Source organism: Camelus bactrianus, chromosome 12 (genome assembly GCF_048773025.1).
Source record: "Camelus bactrianus isolate YW-2024 breed Bactrian camel chromosome 12, ASM4877302v1, whole genome shotgun sequence".
Taxonomy (NCBI): domain Eukaryota; kingdom Metazoa; phylum Chordata; class Mammalia; order Artiodactyla; family Camelidae; genus Camelus; species Camelus bactrianus.
The window spans coordinates 11,603,880-11,623,973 of NC_133550.1; the positions used below are offsets into that span (position 1 = coordinate 11,603,880).

General features: G+C 47.8%; 1 protein-coding gene across 5 annotated transcripts; it reads left to right on the forward strand.

Moving 5' to 3' along the window:
* The first annotated feature begins 1,316 nt into the window (after positions 1 to 1,316).
* On the forward strand, positions 1,317 to 19,943 carry DGKA (diacylglycerol kinase alpha). Of its 5 annotated transcripts, none has more exons than XM_045523259.2 (24): positions 1,317 to 1,465; positions 6,744 to 6,891; positions 7,324 to 7,397; positions 7,730 to 7,862; positions 8,111 to 8,185; positions 8,648 to 8,697; positions 9,062 to 9,136; positions 9,336 to 9,455; positions 9,569 to 9,683; positions 10,246 to 10,334; positions 10,471 to 10,590; positions 10,792 to 10,890; positions 11,073 to 11,156; positions 11,396 to 11,469; positions 11,608 to 11,682; positions 12,081 to 12,166; positions 12,257 to 12,346; positions 17,621 to 17,781; positions 18,033 to 18,097; positions 18,297 to 18,387; positions 18,671 to 18,869; positions 18,977 to 19,097; positions 19,286 to 19,346; positions 19,611 to 19,943. In XM_045523259.2, the coding sequence occupies exons 2-24, from the start codon at positions 6,828 to 6,830 to the stop codon at positions 19,692 to 19,694; spliced, it is 2,205 nt and encodes a 734-aa protein (XP_045379215.1). In that variant the 5' UTR covers positions 1,317 to 1,465; positions 6,744 to 6,827; the 3' UTR covers positions 19,695 to 19,943. The 5 variants fall into 5 exon arrangements, with proteins under 5 accessions (XP_045379215.1, XP_045379214.1, XP_045379216.1 ...); XM_045523258.2 differs by lacking the exon at positions 1,317 to 1,465 and adding an exon at positions 2,109 to 2,260; XM_045523260.2 differs by lacking the exon at positions 1,317 to 1,465 and adding an exon at positions 6,122 to 6,143.
* The last annotated feature ends 151 nt before the right edge of the window (positions 19,944 to 20,094 follow it).

The window sequence follows — 20,094 nt, forward strand, 5'->3', positions numbered from 1 at the left end:
CAGACCTGCCTGGGACCCAGCCCTGAACCCCGGATATGGCCCCCCCACCCTGAGGAGGAAGAGGAGAGCTAAGAGGCTGAGGAGAACAAGGCTGTTGTTTTTTCCTTTCCCTTTGTTCACTGCGGTTTCTTTCTTTCTGATTTTTATGATGTGGTTGATTAAAGACATGAGCACCTGGAACTGTAGGCATTAGACGCCTCCTCCTTAGATGTTTCTTGGCCTTTCTTCCTCCCACCCCCACCCATAACTGACTGGGGTATGATGGAGCACAGATCCTAAAGAAGACGCAAGCCTAGAGTATGACTGATTCCATCTTATTCCTTATTAGAGAGATCACCTCAGGCCCCGCATTGAAGTCTCAAAAAATGTCTTAGAAGAGGCATCTTTAACTTCATGTAGGAACATAGCTGAGGATTACAGAGTGAGAAACACAGGCCATAAATAGAGTGGTAGCACTGCAGGAGTTACTTGTAAGGAAAGCTGAGTACCTTAAGGATCAGTGTCATTCCAGGATTCCTAGATGAGGGGTTCAGGGGCAGAAAACTGGTTGGAAGAGGGGCTAGGGTACTTGTTCTTACTTAAATTCTATGTTTGTTTAGGATGGCTTTTAGTGGTGAGGCTTTACACACATACCCACACACACCAAGCCACTCTCTGGTGCAGTCCATAAGCTGGGCTATGCTTTTGGCTGTCCTGCAGAACTAAGTACAGGACCTGGGCATAATAAGTCTTCAAAAGTTCTTATGATTCCATGACTAAGGAGGTCACGTAGGAAGGGAAGATGAAGGATGGGGAGTGGCAGGGTCCTTATCTTTTTAAGATTAGAGGGGAGAGGAGCAGAGAGACAGGCCCTCTCCAACCCCTGCCTCAGATCTCCAGTTCAGATGCAACCACAATACTCCCAAACCCTATTACTCAGCAGCTATATTTCTAACAAAAATGGAGGATTCTCTTCCGACAAGGATATCTTGAAACAGTCTGAGAACTGCTTAGATCCCTCTGTTTCCACTAGAGGGCCTCATGTATTCATTCCTTCTCTCCAACCCCCACCAAAAGTATGTCTATATTATGTGTGTTTGTATGTGTGTACATACAAACACAACATATGCACAACACGGACATATACCTTTCCAATCAGAGTTCTCCCCTCCCCACTCTTCCATCACTAGGTGTACGAGGGAAGATTCCAGGAACTCAAGCCTTTGTTACTGTGCCCTATTTCAATGAAAGGTAGGAGGGGGTTAGATGGGGGTTAGGGCGGGGCCAGGGAGCAGGATGCCTGGGTCCCCAGTTCCTACCAGTAAGGCCCTAGGCCTCTGTCTTTCACCCTTGCTCTACCAGCATCCATGCTGCCCCAAGAGCTGTAACAACTCCAGAACAGATTCCAGACAGAAGAAGCTGAAAGGATCTCCTTTCACCCTGATTTGTGGCCAGGGCCTTCCATACCACCTGCTGAGGCCAGCAGGTAAAGTGGGAGGGTTTGGGCATGAAGAAAGGGTGGACACAGACCAGAATGCTGTTTGCACCTAAACCTCAACCCGAGAATTAAGGGAAGAATCTGAGTCTTGAGAGAAGAAGTTGTCCTTAGCCTGGGGAAAACAAATCCCTGACATCTAGGGTTTGGGTTTAACCTAGGTGAGGAGGCAAAGATGGCCAGATTCTTTCAGATAGTGTCAAGCAGTGGAGCCCATGGTGGCAGGCTGGGTGTTTGGTTTTAGGATGTGGAGTCTGGAACTCTGGCCTTGCTGCTACAGCATCTCCTGAGTATGAATTCAATCCATGGTGGATGGAAAGGAGTTGGGAAGAGAAGTCCCCAGGTGGCAGCAATTAGGAGAGGGTGAGACAGTTGGGTGGACAACTGACAAGCTGTCCCATCAGTGACCCCGCCTCCAACCTTGGCCTCCAGGGGTTGGGGATGCAGGGAGCGGTTTTGAGTGGTTGAAAGATAAAAAAAACAGAGCTGTTATATCGGGGCAGGAATGAGTGGCTCAGGAATGTAGAGAAAGTGGCACAAATTAGAGCCCTGGAGATATTCGGGGGAGGGGAGACTCGGGTCTGGTGAACTAGAAGTTCCCGAAGTTGGGGGCGCCGGGAGCTGGCGCGGGCGGGCGGGCCGGGGTGGGGGGCGGGCAGCTGTGTCGTCAGGAGCGGGGCGGCCCCGCGGCGGCCGCGTCTGCCTGGCCCGTCCCCTCCAGCCCAGCTCAGGCTCCAGCTCCCGCGCCGGCGCTCCAGCTCCGACCGCGCGCCCTCCGCCGGCAAGGTAGAGACCCCGCGAGCCCCCCGCCGCCTCCAGTCCTCCCGCTCCGGAGCAGGCGGGGACGGGGGCAGCGGGAGGGGACGCCCCAGGGGCTGGGGTAGGGCTGCTGGGCCGAGAAGGAGGAAGCGTGACAGCTGGAGCGGGCAGCTAGAAGGGTTTGCGCCAGGAGCTGGGGGCAGCGGGAGGGCTGGCTCAGAACCCCGTAGGCTGCTTTTCCCCCAGACCTTCCCCCGCATCTCTCCCGATCACTCGGACGGATGCTGAAGCCGGCTCATAGAGACGCGAGTCGGAGGAAAGTCCGTTCTGGAACCTCCACAGAGCTGCACGGGTAGAGAAGGGTTCTTGTTTGGCCTCCCGGTCTCCAACTTCCCACCCATCTCCTTTCCACACCTGTCACCGGGAAGTTTCTGAAACTCCCTGGGTCTGAATCCCACTTTTCTCCTTTAAATGGGGGAAATGAACTTTGCCGGGAAGAAATGCAAATGTTACTGGGCAACTCCTCAACCTCATAACGTATGAGCCCACATCCCCCAACCATGCCAACATCGTAACTTCCTCCTGTACCACATAATGACACCCCCCTACACAGACACACTCACATGCACACACCACCCTCCTAATCAAGCAACACTACCATCTGCGACGTTTGTGGAGGCTTAACACATTTTGAGGCTTCAAGCCAAATGATTCCCTCTAGGAGCCACTGATGGGTAGCAGGAATGGGCAGTAAAGATGAGACCTTCTCTCGGTCCTCAGAAAGAGGAGGAGGTTGCAAGCCCTGGTGTGGTGAAGGGATTGAGAAGTCCAGGTGATCAGGGGAGTGCCTGCTCCTTGGGGTGTTTTGCTGGGTCAGCCTGAGTATTCCGGGGGCATAGCTGATTCTTGAGTAATGGTAAACCGACATGACTTGGAATGTTAGCAATGAATGTTGAAATGAAGAAGGAAACTTGAAATGTTAGCACTGGTTTTAAAAATCATATTTCTCTCTTGGTTACCAGTAATTTTCATGTTTAAAATAAGATCTAGAAGACCAGAGGCACTAAGATTTAATCGAATGGACTAAGGACAGGATGTCTCGAGTCTGGGTGTGACCCTGAAAGAGTTGCTTTTTCTCTGGGCCTCAGTTTCCTCCTCTGTAAAATAAGAGCGTTGGTGCCTCCCAGCTCTAAAGATGTTCAGGATACTCTGCCTCCAAGTCAACTTCTTACTTTCTGACCCCCAAGTTTGTAGGGGCAAGCAGGGAAAACAGGAGGGAAGGGAAGCGTGAGTCACAAATAGCTGGCGGGCGGGCAGCAGACCCCGCCCTCCCAGCCCTGGCACTCGCCTGAACTAGCCCAGGTTATAGCCTCGGGGTTGGGATGGAGAAGGACAAAACTGAACTCATTCCAGGTTTTTAAGACCCTGGACAACTGGGAAAAAAAAACAACCCAGGAGCCCTTATGGCCAGTGTCTCAGCCCAGGGATGTCCTTGGACCCTGACAGTCTAGTTTCTATAGCCACCTCCTCACACTCCCAGAGGCAAAGTGCAGGATCCTGATACTACATGTCTGTGCCTGAGATATGACACAAGAGGGAAGGTATACAACTGGGCTTCACTGCTGCTGGGAGTCCCTAGAATTTATGCCTTCCTGGTCCAAGGCATTATTTTTCCTAATCTCCAGATGTGTTTCTCTAGCTACCACCCTTGTATAATAATAATTAATAATAATAGTAGTAGTAGTAATGATAATAATATAATATTCATTGCCTTCTTTCTCTGTGCCATGCAATTTGCTGAGTATATTGCGTGTATTACCTTATTAATCCCCAATTTGTGACTAATTTGTCTAGACACCCATTTTACCAGTGAGGAAACAATTTCAGGGAGATGAAATAACTCACCCAAGAGCTAGCATTCCAATCCACGCCTATCTAATTCAAAAGTCCATTCTCTTAACTTCTACTGAATACTACATTTAAGATCTAGGGGGCTAGGAAGGTTATTGTGAAAAGAGAGGCAAGAAAGAAGTATTGTGTCCTCTCTCCTGTTTGTCCTTTTTTGCTCTCTCCCTGTCACTTTCTCTCTCAGATTCCATTTCCTAGAAGCTTGGAGCCATCTAAGAATCCCCAGGGGTAATCAGAGAGGCTAATTAAGCCATACAGGCCCCATTAGCCATAAGACTATTATGTATTCATTAGATCCATTGGCAGTAGAAGTTGGATTATAGTCATTGAAAGGGCCAGAAGGGTGGAGTCCTTTCTCCAGAATATCAGTGTCCCAGAACCCCCTTCTAAGAGTTCCCAGAGAGCCTCCAGAACGGGAATAGTATACTACACAGCAGTGAGCAGCAAAGATGTCCCAAGGGCAGAGGCTACAGAGAAGGTTCTTGCATCATCAGAAAGGAAATTCTAGAAGGCCCTAACTGCCTCCTTAAGCCTGACCCAACAACCCTCAATAAATGGGCAGAAGGGAGATAGAAGGTCAGAGCCTTGGGTGGAGTACCACAATAAGTACTTTCTAGCATCATTTATTCATTTAACAAATAGTTATTTAGCACCTACTGTATGTGCTCCAGATTGTCTCATATTCCCCTGATTGTCAGGATGGATACTCTGGCATCCCATTTAACCATATTTTGATTCATGGTCCCCAAATATGATTCCTTAACTTTACACAACTATTTGCACAACCAGTATGGAACATTTGCAACAAGATGGGCATTAGGTATTGGGGATCCAGTGGTGAAAAAAGACTGACAAGTCCCTGCCCTGTGGAACTTACATTTTGGTAGGAGAGAACAAACAATAAATAAAGAAGCAAATGCATTGGCAAGACAATTTCCACTTGTGATAAGCTCCCAGAAGGAATCAAAGGAGGATGCTGTGCAAAGGAGAGGGGCAACTTACGACAGAATGATCAGGGAGGTCCTCCTGGAGGAGCTGACATTTGAGATTAGGCAAGAAGTCAGCTCTGCCAAGAGTAGGGAAGGGTGTTCCAGGCAGACAGAACAGTCAGTGTCATGGCCCTGAGCAGAAAGGATTTGGCATGCTTGCGGAAGAGAAAGGAGGGTAGTGAGACTAGAAGGCAGTGTGTGAAGGGGACAGTGGAACAAGAGGAGGACAGAGAGACAGGCGTGAACCCCGTCATGCAGTTTTGGGGTTAGAGCCTTGGCTCCTCCGCTTATCACCTGCCTTGGGAAGTCCCAGCCTCTTTGAGCTCCCATTTCTTCATTTGTAGGATGGCTATACCAATAATTCCCTCCTAGAATTTGATTTTACTTGTTAATACAATAATACCTACCATTCCTTGTAAGTCTTCTATATGCCAGGCATTATACTAGGTACTTTTCATACGTTATTTCACTTAATCCTTGCAACTATGAAATTGGGTATCATTCTCCCCATTTTATAGATGTAATTTGCCCAAGTTCCACAGTGGTATCAGAGCTAAGAATGGGGCCCAAATATGACTAACCCCAGTTCTGTTTGACTCCAAAGTGGTGCTGTACTGTAATACTGTAAGATATTATTGTTATTGCTGTTATTGAATCCTCAAGGCAAGTTGCCCTCTGCAACCTGGCCCTTGGGTCAGTGGTCAGCCTGATCCACATGGTGGCCCCTCCTTGGTCCCTGAGTCCCATAGTGGGAAGTTGGGGGTCCCCAAACACTGCTAACCTAGCGGAATGGAAGGAGGAACCCAGCATCAGAGACTCCCGCCCTCAGCACAACCCTCCTGGAACTGAGAAGCCAGGCAGATGCTCAGCGCCTTCCTCCCCTGCCTCCTCCCAACCTCTCTGCCTGGGTCCCCGCCCTTCCCCTGTGGAGCTCTGCAGGGCGGAGGCGAGGCGGGGCCGGGCCGGACCCGGCGAGAGCTGGTTCTGTGTCGCGCGCGTCAGAAGCGCTAGAGGTCGTTGCGGGGCGTGGGTGGCTCTGGGAGTGGGTGGCTGAGCGGAGCTGGGGACCGGGGCTGGGGACCGAGGCTGGAGGCGGAGCAAGATGGGGTCGCAGCCAGGGAGGCGTTCCGCCATCTCAGTGAGAACCGCCGGAGGGCCGGGACCGCGGGATCCGAAGGGAGATGGGACGGAGCGCAGGCCCGGCAGAGACCGCAGAGACTGGGGGTGGAGGGAGAAAAGGTAGAAGCAGGAGAGGGACACGCTCACAGAGACACATACAGCCTGGGAACGCGGGGCTGGGGCGCGGGGAGGCGAGGGTGGTCAGGGATGAATCAAATTAGGGGAGAAATCAGAGAGCTGGAGAGGGATCCACAAATGTTGGAGAGAAAGTCAGAGATGAGTCAGAGAAACAGAGACAGAGGACAGACACTGTCAATGAGAGATAGAGACATAGGGGAGAGGAACACAGGGAAAGGAAGAGACTTAGGGAGGGACTCAGAGACAAGGAAAGAACAGAAATTATAGTAGCAGTGGAAAATGACCAGAGTAGCTGGAAGCAAAGAGGAACAGACAGCTGGCTAGTCCTGCCACATGCTTTTGTTACCTTCCTCCAGACCTACCTTTGGAAGCGGAGGTGCAGGCACCGGAAGTACTACTACCAAGCTGCCTTTGCAGCCATCCTTAGGAAAAAAAGAAAGATGGCCAAGGAGAGGGGCCTAATAAGCCCCAGTGATTTTGCCCAGCTGCAAACATACATGGAATGTGAGTCTTCCTCTCAGCCCTTCAGTTCTGGGGACCTCACTGTTAAAGAATCCCTTCTCCTCCTCATTCCCACCCAACACCCCCTATTTTCTCTAGCGGCCTTGAGACAGTGTGCTGCTGAGATCTGCCTGGCTGGGGAGGGGAGGAGAGGAGAGGGAAATGGGGAGATGCCTGGGGTCTCAGCTCTCTTCCCACCTTCTCTGAACCTTGACCTCTGGCTCCAAGTCTCAGAGAAAAGAAGTAAAGAAGGCAACCACCTTGGAGGATCTGAACTGTTTTTCTCTCTGTATTTCTGAGTTTCTTTTTGGAATCTCTTCTTTTTTCTTGTCACTGGAAACTTCTTTCCTTTTGGCTGTCTCAGCAAGAATCTAGCAGAGGACAGGGAGAACTGAACCAGACTAATGCTCTACTCTCACTCTCTTCACACCCTAGACTCCACCAAAAAGGTCAGTGATGTCCTAAAACTCTTTGAGGATGGTGAAATGGCTGAATATCTCCAAGGAGATGTGAGTGGCAGCTGGGAAATCCTCTCCATCCCCAACTCCTCCCATCTTTGTTTTTGCTACTGCATTGGGATGCCCAACTTCCAGGGATTATTCTGAGCCCAACCCTTGCTGTCCTCTCTCTAGATTCCCCAGTGCCCACTGTCATGGCAGCTATTGCTTTGGGACAAAACAAGAGATTCCATTAACTCAGACCTTAGCCCAAGAAACCATATTCCCACTTTGGTTGCTTCTCAACTCTGCACTTATTGTCACTGTCCCCACCACTCTTGATTCGTCAGTCCCCAACTCCCATCCTGTAGACTCCCCCAGGGTAATGCCTGCTCTCATCGTAGGCCATTGGGTATGAGGGATTCCAGCAATTCCTGAAAATCTATCTGGAGGTGGATAATGTTCCCAGTCACATAAGCGAGGCACTGTTTCAATCCTTCCAGACCGGTTACTGCTTAGAAGAGACTGTAAAACAAGGTATGGTCATGTAGGTGGGACTGGGCTGGGCCTCTGGAAGAACAAATTAAGTGTGAGTTCTGGGGTGAGAGTTGAATTGAGTCACATGTTGGGGGCAGGGTAAGAGGAGAGAGGTGGAGGGTGGCCAGACGGGTCTAGGAGCTGGAGGGAGGAAAGTTAAAGGGAAGAGTTGGAACGAACAAGGGAAAAGAGAAGAGCAAGAGCGGAGGCAGCTGCAACCTCAGATCTGCTGTAATTTTTGTACCCAGATGTGGTGTGTCTCAGCGATGTCTCCTGCTACTTTTCCCTTCTGGAGGGTGGCCGGCCGGAAGACAAGCTAGAATGTGAGTTGCCATTCAGAACTGGGAGAGGGGAGGAAAGGTGAAGGGAGAGAAGGTATTCCCCAGCCTTCCTTCCCTCATTTTTTCAGGACTCCTAAAGGCTGACAGGGCCAGACAAAGGTGGGGCCAGAGAATGGGCCCATTTCCTCTCTTCCCCCAGACTCCTTATACGTAATGCCATCCACCATAGTCACCCCAGTCCCCATGTCTTGTATATTTTCACGTGGGTGGCCTGGGATGTTCTTGGGATGTGGGAGGTGTCTACTGTCTCCCCTGTCAGGTTCACCCAGGGTAGCATCCAGGCCTGTTTCCCCTCCCTGTTTGTCTCCTGTCTCAGTCTCAGCCCCAAGTCCTGGTTGTTCATCCAAAATGTCCTTCCTTATCTCTTTGTTTTCCCTGTATTCTGTTATGAATTCTCTGGGTATTCCTCACAAACTGACCCTGGCCCCCTGAAACACCCCACAGTCACCTTCAAGCTGTACGACACGGACAGAAATGGGATCCTGGACAGCTCAGTGAGTTGGGGGACCTGTATGCTGGGCAAGGGAGTATGTGTCCATTTGTCTGTGCCCTCCTGTTCCCAACTCTTCCAGGATCTTAAGAAGCAGAGGAAGCTAGAGGGAGAAGTTGAGTCCTTTAGGGCTAAATTTGGGAGTAGGTCCCAAGCTCTTGACTCCCAAAAGAGGATGCTGGAGACATGAATTGGGGGCTGCCTTGCACACATACAAACACACATAGACACTCATTTACTTGACAGAGGCACCTGAGGATTAGAGGGGGTCTGCGGGTGGAACTTAGAAGCCCTGATTTCTAGAGAAGAGTTTGGATGCTGGTAATGAGGGGAGATATGGCTGTGGCTCTTACCCTCTTGGCCCCCAGGAAGTGGACAAAATCATCATACAGATGATGCGAGTGGCTGAATACCTGGATTGGGACGTGTCTGAGCTGAGGCCGGTAAGGCAACTCTTCCTGCATGGCCCTTCTTGTACCTTCTCCCTGATGAGTCCCACGTCTCCCTTACCTCATCACTGACAGGCAGGCTGGTGCCCTTGGCTAGGATGGCTAAGCTGGGTGTCCTAGGGGGCAATGGAGAAGTGTCAGATCTGAGGGACTACTCATACCAAAAGTCCCCTCACCTCCATTCTCTGTTCAGATTCTTCAGGAGATGATGAAAGAGATTGACTATGATGGCAGTGGCTCCGTCTCGCTAGCTGAGTGGCTCCGGGCTGGGGCCACCACTGTGCCCTTGCTAGTGCTGCTGGGTCTGGAGATGGTGAGTAGGGGAGACTTGTGAGGATGAGTAAGACTGTTGCCTTGGGTTGTGCTTGCCAGAGGTTGGCCCTCTAAGAGCTTAGACACTCCCCAGCATCTGCTGTGCCCTCCCAGACCCTGAAGGACAATGGGCAGCACATGTGGAGACCCAAGAGGTTCCCCCGACCCATCTACTGCAACCTATGCGAATCGAGCATTGGTCTTGGCAAACAGGGGCTGAGCTGTAACCGTGAGTGATGGGACCTCAGGGCATGGGAGCAGAGGGGTAGCCCAGCTGTCTATGGGAACACAGCACTCTGAACTTAGAGAGACCTGGGTTTGAATCCCAGGCTCTGCCACTGATTAGTGATGTGACCTTGGGGAAGCCACATAACCTCTTTAAGTCTTAGTTTCTTTGACTGAAAATGAGGTAATTGTGAGCATTACATAAGTTGATGCAAGAAAAGTGCCTCATGCAGTGCATGTACACACTATTAAGTCTGCAATAAAAATTGGCTACTGTTATTCTTTTTGTTGTTGTTGTTCTATCTGGGCCTCCTTTACATCATCCAGTTCAGCTCCTGGCACATCAGTTGAGTGGGACTGGGTGTGGGGTAGCAATTGCTCTTTGAGGGGGAAGAGTGAGCAAAAGGCACAAGTGTGGGAGGTGAGCCCCCACCCCAAACTTTCCTACCATACCCTCAGAGCAAGGGGTTATATGTATCGTTTCAGTAAGTGATCTTGCCTCACCCCCAGGTAAAGAGGGAGGAGGGGCTGCAGCGAAGGCTCTGACCTTCTTCCCTCTCACCTAGTCTGTAAATACGTCGTTCACGACCAGTGCGCCATGAGGGCCCTGCCCTGTGAAGTCAGCACCTATGCCAAGTCTCGGAAGGACATTGGTGTAAGTGACGCCATGCCCACCCAGTCACCACCAGCATCCTGGCCCTGGCCCTGGCTCTTGGCTCGTTGCTGCCCTCAGCCCTTCCCGGAGTCCCTGCTCAGACCCTCTCAGACAAGAGATTGCCTTCTTCCCCAAGGTCCAGGCACACGTGTGGGTGCGAGGAGGCTGTGAATCTGGGAGATGTGACCGCTGTCAGAAAAAGATCCGAATCTATCACAGTCTGGTTGGCCTGCATTGTGTGTGGTGCCATCTAGAGGTCAGTTTGGGAGCTACCCCTCCAGCCTTGCTTTGGGGCCCCTCCCTAAGCTGCCCTCTTTCCAGTGGCCTCCTCCAGCAGCATGTCTCCCCTACTGTCACAGTTGCCCTACTCCCAAGGGCTCTCTGTCAGTACCAGACCCCAAGTTGAGAGGTGACAGGATTCCCTCCACCATCTCTCCATGCCTACTCTGTGTTTCAGATCCATGATGACTGCCTGCCAGCCATGGGCCCTGAGTGTGACTGTGGGCTGCTCCGTGATCACATCCTGCCTCCATCTTCCATCTATCCCGGCGTCCTGGTGAGACCCTTGGGCAGCGGCTGGGAGAGGACAGGAGTGCTCCCCTAATTTAAACACACATGCATACACACAGTGCCATTTAGAGCAGAAAGCCTGTACTTTTAGGATTCAAGTCAGACTCTCATCTGCTTATGGATTCATACAATCCAGTTTTTCTTCCTTCTGTTTCACTCCCTTCCTAGGTCTCTGGACAGGAGCGTAAAATTAGCAAAACAAGCCAGAAGACTATAGATGATATAAATTTGAGCCCCTCTGAGGCTCTGCGGGTAAGGGGTTAGAGGCTTGAGTTTCGTCTTGGGGGCCAGTTTTTCTTCACTAGAGCCCTCATGGGAGGGGATGAAGTGGGAAGCCTGGGGAATGGTGCCTACTCTGCAGAAGCCCCACCTGGTAGGGGAGGGGAAAGCCTCTTGAGAATGCCAGCCTCTGCCCCTGTCTCCAGGGCCCATCCCAACTCTGACAAAAGTCTGCTTTCCTTATCCCTCAATGTTTTCTTCCCTCAATGCAGATTGACCCTGTTTCTAACACTCACCCACTTCTGGTCTTTGTCAACCCCAAGAGTGGCGGGAAGCAAGGGGAGAGGTGAGGAGATATACTGGGTCTTCTAAGGTGGAGACATTGGGAATCTGTGTGTATGAAAGGGACATACCTTGAGGAGGGCATCAAGAGAGTGGGGTACAGAATATCCCCTGCCATGATCTTTCCTTTTTCCCCACACAGGGTGCTCTGGAAATTTCAGTATCTACTAAACCCTCGACAGGTGTTCAACCTCCTAAAGGATGGTCCTGAGCCAGGGTGAGTGTAGTTAGGGGCTGTGTCACAGTGTCTGCTTGTTTCTGCCTGTCGGTGTTGGAAGAGAGCAGGAAAGGGTACATGTTGAGAGGGGAGGGCTAGGGGAGCCAAGAAACCAGACTTCCGAATGCTGCTCTAACTGGGTATCCCAACTTCTGAATTCTCCGGCTTATCTTTGTTCTGCTCTCAAAGGATGGAGATGCCAATCTCTCCCTCACCACTGAGGAATGGCTATAACTTCCCCATTGTACTTTTTCTCTGCCCTTAATAGAAACAAGTCTTTTGACGAAGGGGAAGGGGGTTGTAAGGAATGAGAGACAAGAAGTACTCTGCCTGTCCAGGAGTTGGGTAGCCTCAGTCCTGTTGTCCTTCCTCATCTTCTCTCTCGCCTTTTGTCTTAGACTCAGATTCTTCAGAGAGGTTCCTGATTACCGGATTTTGGTGTGTGGTGGAGATGGCACAGTAGGCTGGATTTTGGAGACCATTGGTCAGTGAAGGGAGAGGCTCCGGGCAGGGCATGGGGCAGTGGCCTTCCAGAGCTAACTCCCTCTATTCAACTCCTCACCTGCCTCCCCAGACAAAGCCAACTTGCCTTTTGTGCCTCCTGTTGCTGTGTTGCCCCTGGGCACTGGAAATGATCTGGCTCGTTGCCTAAGATGGGGAGGAGGTAAGTGGTTAGAAATTGTTTTCCTGGAGGGATAGGGGTTGGAACGGAAAGGCACATAGAGAAGGCATCTAGGCATCTGGTGTTGAAAAAAGGTTGGTAGAGAAGAGAGGCAGAGATGAGTAGGTCCCAAAGTGGATTGTCCCAAAGGAAGAGAGCTTTGGAAGAAGCAAGGATCACAGTCTTAACCTAGAAGGGTCCAGGGGTGACAGTCTTCTTCCCCATAATCTAAAAATATCCCAAGTCTTAGGACTCAGAGAATCAAAGAATATGGGGGTGGAGAGGACAATGTGGGAATAAGGAAGGTTGTGTAAGAGCCAAGCCAGATGCTGAGTGATGGAGCTAGCAGGGAGCTTGGCCATGATTCATTCATTTATTCAACCAGTTACAGTTGAACAACATGGACTGGAACAACGCTAGTCCACTTCTATGCAGACATTTTTCAGTAGTAAATCCTACAGGACTACACAGTCCACCATTGGGTGAATCTGTGGATGCAGAGAAACAGTGGATATGGAGGGCAGAATATGTTATATGCCAACTAACCCCAGTGTTATTCAAGGGTCATCTGTAATCAGGGGTCATTCATTGATTCATCATGATTTTTTTCCCAAGTCTATTACAACAGTCTCCTAACTGCTCTCCAGTTTCTAGTCTCTATTTTCTTTCAAAGAGAAGGAGTTTAAGGGATGGTATTGGTAGATAAAGAGATCAGTGTGGTGAGATTGTCTTGGAATTGAGGCAGTTGTCTTGGAAACGAGGCTCTTGGATTCAGAGTCCAGCTCTGAGATCTCTCAGGAGAGTATGGAGTAGGGGTCTGCTAAGGACTGCAAAAGGTATTCCAGGTGGAAAAAGTTGTGTAAGTCCAGAGGAGCCACCAAACAACATAGTGGTGCATTAGGGAAGGTGTGCGTCATTCTCTGTGACTTGGACACGGGGTGCACAGTGGGCAATGGGAAGAGGGAGGGCTGAGTTGAGCAGGGTCCAGATTATAGAGGTTCATGGATGCTGTGCTGAGGCATTGTGAACTTTATCCTGCCGGAGACTGAAAGCTGACAGTCCACGGAAATGATTTGTATTGTATTGTGTACCTTGCTGCTTTTTTAATCTGACCTTGGTTATTTCTAAGCAGTGGGTCATGTATTCTTCAATTCACCACAATTCCCTCAGCTCCTGACCATTCATTCACTTAACCTTTCTAGCCACTGAGACATTTGAATATGCAATCCTTGAACCATGGGGAACTCTTAAACTCATGAAAGATGTAATTAAAAGAAAAAATTGGTGTGTGTGTATATATATATATATATATATATATATATATATATATATATATATATAATACTTTTATATAATAAAAATTACTCCTTACATAAAATATTATTCCAGAAAGTAGAGATATCTCTGCATATTATAATTTAAATCTTATATATAAACATATGACTTTTTTTTGGCCAGTTCTTAAATCCTCAACATCTGACTTTGTTTTCATTTATAGTATTAGACACTTCAAAATCATGAATTTTTGAGTCTTCACTTTGTGTTCTGCAAATGAGACTTTCACAGCAACTTCTGCTAATTCCATCTGAATCATGAAAATAATGATATATATATATATATATGGGACTAATGAAAATCTGTGTTGATATTGAAAAAATGATGAGATTTGAAGAGGGGTTGATGAAAAGAATACGGCTATGGGAGCATGATGGTGGTTGGATTGAGGAAGGAGGCAGGACCTCAACTGCAATAGCCTAGTCAAGGGATGATGAACACAAAAGTGGTGCATCAGTGGAGTCATGAGGTAGAAGCCACAACATTTGGTAACTAATGGATTGTGCAGGAGGAGTTGAGGACAAGTCTAGGACATCTTCTAGGCTTGTGGAATGAGCAGATGGGGGTACCATTTATTAAAATAGGAAATACAAGTGGAGGACTAGTTTAAGGAAGAAAGATAGGTTCAATTTTGGACGTACTGAGTTGATGTACTAGATGTCAGTGGAGCACCCAGATGGAACTATGTGGTAGGTAGTTGGAAATCGATATTAGAAATTTAGGAGAGAACGTGATTGAGAGTCATCTGCTCCTAGGAGGTAACTGACATCCTCAGAGTAGTTGAGTTACCAGGGAAAGAGGCAAGAAGAGAAGGTAGATAAGGACAGCCAGATCCTGATAAACACCCTATTTAGGGGTTGAACAGAAGATGAATTATTAAAGGAGTCTGTATTAGTGTCCTATTGCTGCTGTAACAATGCCTTAAAACAACACAGATTTATTCTCTTACAGTTCTGGAGGGCACAGGTCCAAAATAGTTTCAACTACACTAGCATTGAGATGTTGGCAGGGCCATGTTTTCTCTAGAGGCTCTAGGGGAGAATTCCTTGCCTTGCCTTTTCCAGTTATGAGAGGCTGCCTGCATTCCTTATCTCATGGCCCCCCTTCCAACCAGCAGTGTTATCATTCCAGCCTTGGCTTCCGTTGTCAAATCTCCTTCCATGACTCTTCCATCTTGCCTTTCTTTCACTTATAAGGAGCCCTGTGATTACCTAGGGCCCAGCCAGATAATCCAGGATAATCTCCCCATCTTAAAATCCTTAATTTAATCACATCTACAAAGTGTCTTGCCATTTAAGGCAACAGATTCACAGAGTCTGGAGATTAGGATGCGGACATCTCTGAGGGGCTGTTGTTCTGCTCACCGCAGAGACTAAGAAGAAAGAGAGTGGGTCCTCTGATACCTAGAGGTATTTTAGAGGCCAAGTGAGGAGTTTCATGAGTTAAAATGAGAACTGAAGATATACTGTTGCTTTTGGCAGGAATTATTGGCAAGTTTGCCAAAAGAGCTTCAGCAGGGTGGCATGGAGAAAGACAAATTACAGTAGGTTGAACCATCAATGGAATGTGAGGAAGTGAAGAGCTATTTTTTTCATCTTTTTTTTCCTGATTACAAAAATGATACATGCTTGTGGTAAAAAATAATTCAAACATTTCAGATATAGATGCCAAGAACGTGAATGTTCCCTGTAATCTACTTTCTGAAGTTTAGGAGTCTATTCCTCCATTTCTCTCTAGATCTCTCTCTAGATTTCTCTCTATTTCTCTCTAGATACATACTAATATATATTTAAACAATGAGATCATTTACTGATGTTTTTCTTCTTATTTTAACCAAACAGTTCATCTTGGTTATCATTATATTTCAATACAATCAGGTGTGCTTCACTGTTTTTATTGCTGAACAGCATTCCATTGTGTGACTATGTCGTAATTTATTTAACTAGTCCTATATTGATAGACACTTGGGTAGCATTCAGTCTTTTGTTACAAACCGTGCTGCAGTCTATCTCTGCACACAGATGTGAGAATTTCTCTAGGAGAGATTTCTAGAAGTGGAATTGCTGGCTCAAAGAATATGAACATTTTACTAGTTATTTTATTTGTTTTAAATTACACAAATAATGCATCAGTACATTTTCCCTGTAAAAGATTTTAAAAAGTAAAATGTATGAGTCTTCACATACAGGTCTCCTCTTCCCTCCCCACTCCACCACCAAATTCCACATACTTCCCCAGAGATAACCACTGTTTTCTATTTGCACTCATTTTTCTGTTTTCACATGCACACATATACAACACATATACAACTTTTAAACAAAGATAAATATGATCATACTATATACATTGGCCTGGGACTTTTTTCATTGACTATGTCTTGGAGAACTTTCCATGTTAGTAGGTAGAGATTTCATTCTGATTTCAATAGCTGCACATTATTTCATGGCATGGATTTGGCATAATTTATATAACTTTCGCCTCCCAATGGGCTGTAGATTGTCTCCAATTTTTTGCTGTTTTAGTGAGTACCTCAGCAAATATCCTTGCACATGCATCTCCGTGCATGTGTTTCTGTGAGAGAAATTCCTACAAGTAGAATTGCTGCGTCAAAGGATATGTTTTGATAAAATTTGATGATATTTTGATAAAAGTTGCCAAATTGCCTTCCAAAAATGAAATACCAATCTATGCTCCAACTAACAGCAGTTGAGTGCCAGTTTATTCATAATCTCATTAACACTTGGTTTTCTCAATCTCTGTAGTTTGTCAATCTGATAGGCAACAAAAAGTTAACTGATTTACAGTTTTAATTTATAATTATTTTAATTATCAGTAATATTGAGCATCTTTAATATGCATATTGGCCATCTGTATTTCTTCCATGATTGGCTTATTTGCCCATTTTTCTATTGACTTTTTAAATATAGGGATTCGTAGCATTTTTTGAATGTTGAGGAAGTTAGTCTGTTATATGTGCTGCAGATAATTCTTCCCTGTTTGTAGTTTGTCTTTTTTTAGGTGTATGTTTATTTAACCATGCAGAAGTTTTTTGTTCATTTGATTGGTTGGTTTTGGGGTTTTGTTGTTGTTGTTAGAACTATTTCTGTTTATTTTGTGGCAATTTTGAAAATCCCAAATATATTTTCTTTACTTTTGTTTGATTTCAGAAGTTTTAACTTTAATATAATTGTATTTATCAGTTTTTTTCTTTTTTGGCTCTGGGTTTTGTACTATGCTTTAGAAAGCCCTTTTCCACTCAAAGATTATAAAAACATTCACTCATGTCCACTAGTACAAATTGTGCTTCAACTTTTTACATTTAAATTTGTTGACCCATCTTGAATTTATTTTAGTGTAAGGGTTGACTTTTACATCTAGCAGCATTTACTGAGTAATCTGTCTTTCCCCATTTATTTGAAATGTCATCATATTCTAAATTCCAGTGTATACTTGAGTCTATTTCTGGGAACTCTGTTCTTTACTGTTGAACTTTGTATTGTATTCACTGTGACAGTGTCACCCTGTTTTGACACCATTGCTTTATGCTGTGTTCCATCTGGTAGAATGAGGAGGGGAAGCATCAGAGAAAGAGAGAGACTATTCATATTCATCACTTGTCTTTTCAGCATTTTGCATTTTCCTGGCTATTTCCTTTACTCTTCCAGATGAATTTTGGCATTTATTGCTAAGTGCACACACACATTTGGGAATATACACCTTCCATGACAGTGACAGTATGGAGAAAAGGGTCAGCAATGGTCTGACCTTAAGACTGGTCTGTGGGAGCCATGACTGAGCACCCTGCCCTTTCACTGCTTAGGGGTGGGAGGGTCTGCAGAACCAGGTCAGAGGATCCCTGGGAATTTGTGGAGCTGGGAACTGAGAGGAAGTCCCTCTGGGAGCCGGGGCTCAGTGCTAACCTGTCTTCTCCTCCACCCTTAGGGTATGAGGGACAGAACTTGGGAAAGATCCTCAAGGATTTAGAGACAAGTAAGGTGGTACATATGGATCGATGGTCCGTGGAGGTGATACCCCAACAAACTGAAGAAAAGAGTGACCCAGTCCCCTTTCAAATCATCAATAACTACTTCTCCATTGGTGTGGTTAGTGGAGTGGAGCATGGGGGAAAGGGAGACGGTGGGGGTTAAGTAGGCAGAGGCCGGAGAAGGGCAGAAAGGGAAGGTAGAGGGTAAGGGAGCTGTGACACAGGGAAATCAGGAGTGGGGTACAGTGGTGTGAGTTGTAAGAAAAGAACGTGGGACATATTACTCCCCAACTTGGGAGTTAAAGAGACGGAGGGCTCTGTGCTGAGAGAGGGGGCAGCCTCTGATCTCACACGCCCTGAACTCCCCAGGATGCCTCTATTGCTCACCGCTTCCACATCATGCGAGAGAAATATCCTGAGAAGTTCAACAGCAGGTGAGAGAAGGGGGGATGGGTGCGGGCATACACAGCGGCAGGGACCAGGCTGTGGCCCAGTTTGACTCAGAACTTAGATGAGCAGTGAGACCTCTAGGAAGCCCCTCAACCAAGCCTCCCTGACCGCCATGGGACTGCATGTAGCCCACCTCTGCCTCTTGTCCCCTTCCTCCTGGGGCTGCTGTTGGGGCCGACACAGAATGAAGAACAAGCTATGGTACTTCGAATTTGCCACGTCTGAATCCATCTTCTCAACGTGCAAAAAGCTGGAGGAATCTCTGACAGTTGAGGTGGGTGTGATAAGACCCAACCCCATATCCCTTTCAGTTTCTTGTATCTTAGTTTCTTCCTCCACAGGCGCCCTCGGGAACTCCGCATATTCTTGAACTTATACTTTGACCTCCCAGCTCTCCAATTGTGATTTCCCAAGTTCTCAAGATACACCGGTTCCTGTTTCCCTCCATGTCTTGCAAGCCTCCAAATCCTAGCCTTCCCAGTTCATTGTCTGGTGGAGGGAGGGGTCACGTCCATGATTATGCCATGAGGTAAGGATCTGTGCTCTCCTCCCCTCAGATCTGTGGGAAACCACTGGATCTAAGCAACCTGTCCCTAGAAGGCATCGCAGTGCTGAACATCCCAAGCATGCACGGTGGCTCCAATCTCTGGGGTGACACCAAGAGACCACAAAGTGACATCCATGGGATCAACCAGGCCTTAGGTGCTACAGCTAAAGTCATCACCGACCCTGATATCCTGAAAACCTGCGTACCCGGTAAGAGGAGCAGCCTTGGGAGCTGAGTGAGTGGGACTAATGGAAGGTGTGACTCTTTGGAAACACCCTGCTTCTACAAGACCTATCTCCCTACTTTTCACCCCCAGATCTAAGTGACAAGCGGCTAGAAGTAGTAGGGCTGGAGGGTGCAATTGAGATGGGCCAGATCTACACCAAGCTCAAGAATGCTGGACATCGGCTGGCCAAGTGCTCTGAGATCACCTTCCAGTAAGGAAAACGCCAGCCAGGGGCTCTGAGGGAAGGAGCGGGGCAGGGAAAGCGGAAGGGGTCTGGGGATGGTGCGGAGGGGCTGTACCAGATCTTCCTCAGTGACAAAGAGTCTCAAAACCAACCTAAGAAACAGAGTTTTGGTACTTGGTTGGTAATCACCACCAATCTACCTTGACCTCACACAGCACCACAAAAACCCTCCCCATGCAAATCGATGGAGAACCCTGGATGCAGACACCCTGTACAGTGAGTATTGCCTATGGCTGCCAAAAACTGAACCCTCATGGATCCTAAATTTCCATTCCACAGCTTCTTTACTTCCTCCTGAGGCCCGAAGTTCCCTGTGCACCCTTCCTCCCAAATCCTGATTTCTCAGCCCCTAGTCTTCCTACCATGGCCTCTCTAGGACCCTTATAACCCACCCTAAACCCCACAATGTTCCCCAAAACTCTGCTGCTCCAGCCCCAGAGCCCCAGGTCCTGCCTCTGAATGTGCCCCCTTCCCTTCCAGATCAAGATCACCCACAGGAACCAGATGCCCATGCTTATGGGCCCGCCTCCCCGCTCCTCCAATTTCTTTGGCTTCTTGTGCTGAGAGGGACATCTCAGCTTCCAAGCCAGCCTTGAACCCACCTCCTCGTCCCTGGACTCTACCTGCTAGGCTTTGTACATTGCTGCCACACCCTCCTGCCAGCTCAGGGGAGTGTTCCTTCACCCTCACAGTATTTATTATCCTGTACCACCTCCACTATTCCCCATGCACATGTGCACACACACACACACACACACCCCACAAACAATACATTCGAAGTGCCTCATCTGAATAAAATGACTTTTTTTCCCACTGGGGTATCTGTTAAGTAAGTGGTACCCCTCCTTCCTTTATGCCTCCACTCCTTAAATGACATGGATTCTCCCAGAAGCAAGGAAAAAGCAGCACCAGGTTCTGAGTGTTTATTTCAGGCAATGGTAGTCTCCAAGGGAAGACTGAGGAA

Bases quoted from the DNA above. Each gene is read 5' to 3' on its own strand.
- DGKA (XM_010963893.3), top strand. From the start codon at position 6,233: ATGGGGTCGCAGCCAGGGAGGCGTTCCGCCATCTCA. The intron at 6,892-7,323 runs GTGAGTCTTCCT...TTCACACCCTAG, and splicing joins GCTGCAAACATACATGGAAT to ACTCCACCAAAAAGGTCAGT. The intron at 8,698-9,061 runs GTGAGTTGGGGG...CTTGGCCCCCAG, and splicing joins ATGGGATCCTGGACAGCTCA to GAAGTGGACAAAATCATCAT.